Genomic DNA, 9,903 nt, shown 5'->3' with positions numbered 1-9,903 from the left:
GCCTTTTTGAGCAACCTAAGGTCCAAGTTGAGGAAATCCACCAAAATGCCTCGAAAGGTCAATAATCGTATTCCGTGTGCGGTTTTGGTCGAGGTTTATAACCAAGGTGAGGTGCGAAAAGGAAATGATTGCACAATTGACTATGCTATGGATTTACCCTATTCTGGCAATAGGAAGACACATGGGGAATATTTAAGAGGAAGGGGTTTTGGGAGGGTAGGGTCAAAAACCCCTCTCCCCTCCCCCACTCGCCTTTTTATGCATAAAAATTCTTCAGTTTGTTGAGGTTTTTTATGAAAAAATCCCAAAAAAAACTTAAATTGTTGGAATTGAGATCCATTTTAAGGTGGGCCATGAGTCACATGATCCCAAGGGTGAATCCAGAGGTACGTCTTGTCTAGACAGTCAATAAAAAATTAACTTCAATGAATCAAAATCACTCAAAATTGTACACAAAAATTGTGTAACTGAAAATCATCAAAATGTCTTAACATTGAGTAAATAAAGCTGACTTTTGGAGACATATTGGAACTTCCTGAGATTTTTGGAACTGAACCTTAATTGAAGGCACCCAAAAATGCTCCTTTTTAAAGGTAAAATTCATCAAAAATTCACAAACTTTAAAGTCATCCTTGAGACTCTCAATTTTATTTATTTTTAATTACATCGAGACACACACGAAGGAAAATGAAGAAAAACTAGTTTTTCCGATAAATTTTCTCAATTTTTCCCACATCACACAGCCTCAATTTTCCTCAATTTTCATCAATTTTTTTTGAACTTTTTTTTTCACACACAACAAAAAAAAAAATTAAAAAAAAGTGAAAAAAATTGAGGGAAAAACTGTAAAAAAATTTTCCTCAATTTTCCCACGAAAGTTACAAAAAGGCACGAAAATAGAAAATTTATTTTCTTTTTTTGAGAATTTCTCTCAATTTTTTTTGTATTTTTTTGTCTGCGAGTGAAAAAAAAAAAAGTTGGGAAAATTTTTCAGAAAAAGAAAAATTTTTCTTTTATTTTTTTCTTTTGTGTGAAAAATTATTATATAAAAAAAAGATTTTCCTCAATTTTTCCACACAAAAATTTTCCTTTTTTTTCAAATTTTCAATTTTTTTCGTCCACAAAAAAAGTTTTTTTTTTTTTTTTAAATTTCAAATTTAAATTTAAATTTAAAATTTTTTAAATATTTTTTAATTTTTTGATTCCCGACACTTAGAGCTATACACACACAGCTGAGCAGTCTGAATGAAGCGAGAAAAGCGAATGAAAAAAGGCGAAAAAATTTTTTTTTATTTTTTCGAGACTCAAAAAAAAATTTTTCTCAATTTTTTGTTGTTGTTGTTGTGACTGTTTGGGAGAGAATGGCAAGTGCAGTTGCAATGCACAACGTGACTGTATATGTGTGTTGGATGAGTTCGGCACTGGACTTACTCTCGCGCGCTCTTTATCGGTTCTTGTGAACTTGAGAGTACTTTTTTGAGTCTCTGTGGCTGTTTTGTAAGCTATGGCAAGCACGTAGATGATTCTCTGACTCTCTTTGAGGATGTCGACTGAATTTGATGACTTTTTTTTTTTTTGGAATCAGTTTGGCTGATTTTTAATGATTTGATGCTTAAGATTGGAATAAATTGAAGACAATTTTGACTTTTTTTTTTGAAGCAATTCAAGTCAACTTGAGTGACACAAAAGTCAAGTTGAACTTGCATGAAGCGTCGACTGCACTACTGACTCAGTTCCTCAAATTTCAAATTTTAATCAAATTTGAAGCAACTCAAGTCAACTTGAGTGTTTTTGAGTCAAGTCAAGTTGAACTTGCATGAAGCTTTGACAGCAGTTTGACTCAATTTAAGTCAATCTTGGTCAATTTTTAGTCACTCAAGTCAACTTGAGAGTTTTTGTGTCAAGTCAAGTTGAACTTGCATGAAGCTTCGTCAGAAAGTTGACTCAATTTTTGGTTCATTTTTTAGTCATATTCTGATCAATCCAGACAAATAAGTCAATGACGTCAATAAAAACACACCAAAAATACCTAAAAATTCTCCAAATGCGCTCCATCCCCAATCTAACCCCAAAATTCCCAAATTACTATTTTATTTTTCATTTAACAGCAGCAGCAGCACCACAAAAAAAAAGTCTCATTTACGCGGGCGACTCAAATCCTTCTTCTTTATCCATTTTAAAATACTCAACGTTAAAATCGTTGTTGTTGCCTTCACGAGACAGTCGAGAGACGAGAAACAAATTCAATTCCTTACACACATGCACGAGATGATGAGAAACGAAAATTGTGTTGGGATGAGGAAGCGCACTTTAATGTCGCCAGTGTGCAGATAGAATGGGGATTGAGTGGTGTGGGGTAGTTGTGAGATGCATGTGGGGGGTGGGAGGGTTGAGAATGAGCGAAAGTTTTGGAATGTTTTGAGAGAAAGTCTCTCTTGAAATGGTAGATGTAGCATGTAGCATGTTGGGGAGAATGAGAATCACAAGAATCACAATTGATTTTTATAATAATAATAATAATAATAATAATAATAATAATAATAATAATAATAATAATAATAATAATAATAATAATAATAATAATAATAATAATAATAATAATAATAATAATAATAATAATAATAATAATAATAATAATAATAATAATAATAATAATAATAATAATAATAATAATAATAATAATAATAATAATAATAATAATAATAATAATAATAATAATAATAATAATAATAATAATAATAATAATAATAATAATAATAATAATAATAATAATAATAATAATAATAATAATAATAATAATAATAATAATAATAATAATAATAATAATAATAATAATAATAATAATAATAATAATAATAATAATAATAATAATAATAATAATAATAATAATAATAATAATAATAATAATAATAATAATAATAATAATAATAATAATAATAATAATAATAATAATAATAATAATAATAATAATAATAATAATAATAATAATAATAATAATAATAATAATAATAATAATAATAATAATAATAATAATAATAATAATAATAATAATAATAATAATAATAATAATAATAATAATAATAATAATAATAATAATAATAATAATAATAATAATAATAATAATAATAATAATAATAATAATAATAATAATAATAATAATAATAATAATAATAATAATAATAATAATAATAATAATAATAATAATAATAATAATAATAATAATAATAATAATAATAATAATAATAATAATAATAATAATAATAATAATAATAATAATAATAATAATAATAATAATAATAATAATAATAATAATAATAATAATAATAATAATAATAATAATAATAATAATAATAATAATAATAATAATAATAATAATAATAATAATAATAATAATAATAATAATAATAATAATAATAATAATAATAATAATAATAATAATAATAATAATAATAATAATAATAATAATAATAATAATAATAATAATAATAATAATAATAATAATAATAATAATAATAATAATAATAATAATAATAATAATAATAATAATAATAATAATAATAATAATAATAATAATAATAATAATAATAATAATAATAATAATAATAATAATAATAATAATAATAATAATACAGTAATACAGTATGGAATAATTTTCACATTCCATTCGTTAGACACAGCAGTAGACAAAAGGTTAAAAAAGCACAGCACCAACAACAGCAATAAAAAAAGGAAGCGACACAAAAATTAAGTCAAATAAATCAACAAAGTACTTTATGAGATTAAATAGTTTTGCATTTTTAGTGAGTCTATAAAATTATAATCCATGTAAGCATGCATTTGTGGATATAGACTTAAATGTGAGGAGATAAATTTACCATGAAAATGCTGCAAGAAGTTAAAGTGGATCAAAAATATGAAATTGATGAATATTTGTGGATTTAAAAGATATAAACATGCAAGTCAGCATCATGTTAGGTGGATGGAGTCAATGTGGAACTGAGTATGACATTGTCCATACTCAAATGGACGTAATACCCAGTTAATGTCTAGTTCTAACGTATTATCATCCACTAAAGACTATAAAACTCTTGGAAGGAAGCTGTTGATCAAGTAGAATGTGAGGAAGTGTTTGAGTCATGCAAGTTTAACTTGACTCAAAAACACTCAAGTTGACTTGAGTGACTCAAGTTGACTTGAATGACTAAATTTGACTAAAATTGACTAAAATTTGATTAAAATTTGATTAAAATTTGACCAAAAATTGAGTCAACTCGCATTCGGAGCTTCATGCAAGTGGGGTAGAGGAACTGGAATAAAGGGAAGCCTAGGAGGGGCAAGTTAGCGATAAATAGGGTAAGAGGCAGATGATGTGGGGTTGAGGTAGTTCCGACACCAAATATTAAAAGTGACAAAAGAGTTAAAAATATGACAAATTTCGACCATCTGAGTTCAAGGACATATTCTGGGATAGAGGGGGTTAGGGACCCTTCTTCATCTAATTCTGGATATGCCCCAGGCTATGCTGTTACCTTTGACTTTATGTAACAGTTAGTCAGTGACTATATTGTGCTATTTTAGCAGTTTTTCTGGTCTCATGGTGTGGATCTAGTGTGGACGCACTGTAATGCTGATAGTTTTGTTGTGGCAAGGTAGCAGTGCATCAAGAGACCAGGGTAGGTTAGGGATTAAGGATCAGAATCTAGCCAAGTTTATATCTAGCAAGTTGACTTGGTACATAACCCTCAGGGGTTGTGGGGAATTGAGTTGATATTTGTCTACCAAGGAGGAAATTGAGGAGGGAGTGTGGGGTTTGTGGGGGACGAAATGTGGGGTTTGTGGGGGAGGAAGTGTGGGGTTTGTGGGGAAGGAAGTGTGGGGCTTATGAGGGAGGAAGTGTGGGTATGTGGGGGTCGACTAAGGGTTTGTGGGGGAGGAAGTGTGGGGTTTGTGGGGGAGGAAGTGTGGGGTTTGTGGGGGAGGAAGTTTGGAGCTTGTGGGGGAGGAAGTGTGGGGTTTGTGGGGGACGAAGTGTGGGGTTTGGAGGGGTCGACTAAGGGTTTGTGGGGAAGGAAGTGTGGGGTTTGTGGGGAAGGAAGTGTGGGTATGTGGGGGTCGACTAAGGGTTTGTTGATGAATTCAAAAAAATTGCGTTACATAATAAGTAAACAGCCCCATTGTCAATCGATTATTTAAGCTAAATCACATCGATGAATAACATAAAAGATTTCAATGGATTTAAGGCATATTAAGGCATACACAATAACAAATAAAAAAAAACTAGAGAGAATAATATGAGATATGAATAGAAAAAAAAAATGCATTTCTGGCGTCATTGTGACTTGAATGTTATGCTGTCGACAGTCTGGTGCAGTTTTTTTTATTTTTGGTGTTTTTTTGCTGTAAAAAATGAGAAATTTTTTTCTGTTTCTTGGTTGATGATATTGAGTGGATATGGATGTGTCGTGTTGTTAGAGTACCAACTTATCAGATACAGGATATAGATAAAAAAAAAACAGCTGTTTTATTGTCCCAAGCACCAATTTTTATTAATCTACAATCTTTACACAGATTACTACGTTAATTAACCTCAAATTTGATTAATTATTGAACATTTCTTCCATTTTCCTGTCAGCTTCTTCCTTGCGTTTAATTTGGGACATTAAAGCATCAAGCTGATCATTGTCGACAGCCAATTCAGGTCGGAAATTTACATCTGGATATTTCTTCTTTAGAGCTTCATATGCTTGATATCTCATCTCATCGTGATTGTATTTGTTGCTTAATTTAAGGACTTCGTGTGGATTTTTGGAATCTAAAGATTGAATAATCTTTGTTGCTGCATATTCCTTTAATTCCTCAATCTTTAGCTTCCCAGCAGTAGCATAAAGATGCAAAACGTTCATCCCATCGACACCTGGAAGTTCATCAGTATAGAAATAATTCAAAATTACCTCAAAAATGCCGACTGGAATGTCGACCAATTTTAGATTTTCAAGTCCAGGGTTGTTTTTAAGAATCTCAGCCAGAGTTGGACTTCGTGCTGCAATCAGGAACTTGTGGACTGCGAATTTACGGTCGCCAATTTGGATTTGGAAGTCCTTGAAGGTTTCATCAGTTAGGAAGCTTATGAATTTTCGATTTTCGGCCTGCAATTTTTGATTTTGTGCATTGACGTCATCAACTTCATCCTTTAGGTTTTGATTGTCTGCATTAAGTTCAGCATTTTTGTCCTTCAAATTCTTATTTTCCATCAGAATAAGCTCGTCCTTAACTTCTTCAAGTGTCGCATTTGGATTCCAATAACTAAATTGTGAATAACATTTTGTATAATTTGGATTACCCCTAAAATTCACATGTTTAATCTTATCAAGTCCGTCTAAAATGTTTGGTTCGATGAGTTCTATTTTGTTGTCATTAAACCCAATAACTTCCAGGTTCTTAAATCCATCAAACAGGTCACCTGGCAGGAACTTAATATCGTTACCGTTGATGTAAATCCTTTCAAGATTTTTGTACTCGGCCAAGTCAGATTTGGTTATTGTTGTTAGTCCTGATCTCTGAATGTATAAAACTTTCAAATTTGGAAAAATTCTTGTTAATCCTTGCGGTACTTTTGTAAGGCTGCATGCAATAAATTCGACACTGTTAACATGTTCATTTCCTCTAGCAGACTCATGTTTTCCATCGGGTATTATTGTTGTATTTTCAGGAATTGTTTGAACAACAAAAAGACATTGATATACTTTCTTATTGCCAGGATATGTAGAGTCATAGTAGCGACACTTAACTTTCATTTCTGGTTCCATTTTAATAAGAATTTGCCTAAAAATATCAAAATTTATTAATTAAACCACACACAATAACTGCTTATTTACTTCCTTTCCACACTAAATATCAACTGAAAATGAATCAAATTTAGCAAGTAAATGATGAAATAAAGCAAGCCACAACACAACGTGTCAATATGATTTATAACTTTAATCCACAGATAGTATGGATAACATTAAGTTATTGCACAAAACAGCTACAACTGATAAGAGAAGATTTGGCAGTAAGTCTGACATTAACCTGACTCAATGCTGTCTTTAAGTCACATTTATATGTGCTGTATATCAACCGTATATCATGGAAGGAAGCTGTCGATAGAGACAGTGTCATATTTGGAATTGGAAATTGTCAAGCGTTAGCCAGCGATAGAGCCAGCTTCAGGAACCGACTGAGGGAGGTCATGGATCACACTTGATCTGTACGGCCAGCGAAAGTAAGTAAGTAAGTATATCCACCGAGAATACAATTCAATACATGCTGTATGGCTGTGAGACATGATTTGTGACAAAAAGAAGGTCAACAAGACATCAACATGGAGATACAGATGAGGAAGTATGGCTGGATAGGCCGTACCTACCATAGTCCTTGGATGGAAGGCGACCAGAAGCTCCAAAAGCTACTTGACGCAGAACAGTAATGAAAGAATGTCAGCTGCAACATGCGGACATAGAATTTGTACAAGCTAGGTGACATAGTCAGCAACAGAGTCAGATGGAAAGCCTAACCTAAGCTCCACACAGGAACATGGTTGCAGTAAGTAAGTAAGTGACTAACAGGCAACAGAACATGCTCTCGAATGCTTTCTCAAGTCAATCTGAATGTCCTTTGCATGCTTGGAAGATAACAGTGAATATTGATAAGATATGGATATGACCATGAAACTTTGGGTCTGTTCACTTATTCCGTAACATGCTTTTTTGACTTTCTTTCCTTTACATTCTCACATTCTTCCCTCCCTTCTATCCCTAAAGGTCATATCTATATTTTAAACATCCAATTCCTTTGCTGATACATGAACGGAAGCCACGCGAAAATTGAGGGGTATCAGGGAGAATGGGGGGTGTAATGTGAAGCCATGTGCTTAATCTAATCATTGCTTATAAAAAAATTGATTAAAAACAGCTGTTTATGTCAAATTTAAAGTCCTACCAACAAATTAGCTACTTAAGACACCTACATGACCATCCTTTATGGCAATCACATGATACCATGACTGCAGACATGTAAATTGCATGCTCTCGAGCTTTATTTTACATGCTATGCTGATGTCATCAAATGTAGGATGGCAAGAGGATTCAGGATACTTTTCGGGACATTTTGAGGCTTTGACGGGACACAGCAGCAAGACTGAAAAGGACAGCAGCGTCTCGGCAAAAATACAGCAGATGACCGACCTAATCATATGTGATATCCTAATACAGTAGTCAGCAGACTGTGTACCGTGAAACTAGAATTGACGTGGTCACTCGGAAGTGCCTTATGGTCGATAAATCTATGCTGATGTCCAAATGGATATAATTCTGACTTTGTAGATCGCAAAACAGCACGAGGATGTCCATAAAACCCTCAGCAATTGATATAGACAGTATCAGCATTTAGTATTGGTAATTGACAATGGATAGTCAGCTATAGAGTCAGTTTCAGACATCAACAGCCAGAGGACATGAATTAAACTGTCTAAATAATGAGCAGTGCCACATTAGTCGCATGGAAATGCCATTTTGGTTGTGGATTATCACCAAATCGTGTCGTGATGCCAAAAGAGTATAGACAACAAGGCAGGACGTCATGAGGATGACCAAGGAACACCTGAAAGGAGTCAATTGACAGAGACAGCAAAATAGAAGCCTGCAATAGAGGAAGAAGTCATTTGAGGATGGTCGTGGATCACAATTGATCAGATTCGACTTCTTGGGATGGTACTTGGGTGATCCAGACTGTGGAAATGTCCTAATTAACCGTTATTTTTATTTTCAAAATATTTGAATTTAAAATGACCGTTATAAAATTTTTATTATTTAGAAAATCAAAAAATGATTACGAAATTTTAATATTTCCTAAACTTTGGACTATATTTAGGTTGTGCAACTACCAATCAAGCTTGATGTGACAATTTAAGTCATAAATTTACTGATTTTTACATCGATTTTTATAACGGTCAAAATAAATTTGAAATTTCGACGTTTTTTTCATCGATTTTTATAACGGTCAAAATAAATTTAAAATTTCGACGTTTTTTGAATCCTGAAACAAAGGATTTCGACACTCAGATTTCCACAGACTGGGGTGATCCAGAGTTGGCTGGACTTGACGGAATGCGGACTTGACTTTTTGGAATTTAACAGTCCAGACATGCCAAAGACCTGCCAATTCTGACTTGAATTAAATAAAACAATTTTTTGAGGTATTTCAGTCATTTATTGAGTATATAAAAAGTTACTTCCAATTATGAGGAACTAGGGATTGCCAAAATTAGATGCAGGCATGCAGCATCTGGCCGCACCCTATGAGGAATATTTACTTTTTAACATTAAATTTTGAAAATCTCTTTCAGCTTTATTAATCAGTTCCTCCTTTAATTTATATGCATCAATAATATTTGTTACTTTTTCTATATCCAATGCCCATTCATCGTCAAATATAATTTTTGGATATTTAGCTTTAATTGTCATAAATGCAGCATGTCTTAATTCCATTTGATTATATTTATTGCTTATTTTGAGGACATCCATTGCATTGTCGTCAGTTACATGATTAATTAAATTTGTTGCTGCATATTCCATCAATTTTGGGATCTTAAGCTTCCCGGCAGCAGCATAAAGATGCAAAAAGTTCATCCCATCGACACCTGGAAGTTCATCAGTATAGAAATATTTCAAAATTATCTCAAAAATGTCAACTGGAATGTCAATTAATTTAAGGTTTTCAACTCCAGGGTTGTTTTTGAGAATCTCAGCCAGAGTTGGACATCGTGCAGCAATCAGGAACTTGTGAACTGGGAATTTATGGTCGCCAATTTGGATCTGGAAGTCCTTGAAGGTTTCATCAATTTGGAACAGATTTTTAAGGTCATTA

At 31.9% G+C, this 9,903-nt stretch overlaps 1 protein-coding gene across 1 annotated transcript; it reads right to left on the bottom strand.

Moving 5' to 3' along the window:
• Positions 1-5,519: 5,519 nt before the first annotated feature.
• LOC139088802 (uncharacterized) lies at positions 5,520-6,935 on the bottom strand. Its single transcript, XM_070638136.1, has 2 exons — positions 6,876-6,935; positions 5,520-6,822 (listed from the first exon to the last, which is right to left on the bottom strand). Exon 2 carries the CDS (start codon positions 6,804-6,806, stop codon positions 5,598-5,600), a length of 1,209 nt encoding a protein of 402 aa, XP_070494237.1. The 5' UTR covers positions 6,807-6,822; positions 6,876-6,935; the 3' UTR covers positions 5,520-5,597.
• Positions 6,936-9,903: the final 2,968 nt, after the last annotated feature.

Source organism: Chironomus tepperi, unplaced genomic scaffold, assembly GCF_022539635.2.
Source record: "Chironomus tepperi strain 1889 unplaced genomic scaffold, CSIRO-AGI_Ctep_v1 contig_7, whole genome shotgun sequence".
Lineage (NCBI taxonomy): Eukaryota > Metazoa > Arthropoda > Insecta > Diptera > Chironomidae > Chironomus > Chironomus tepperi.
Note: the sequence above shows the minus strand (reverse complement) of the source record. Positions and strands in the feature narration are given on the sequence as shown.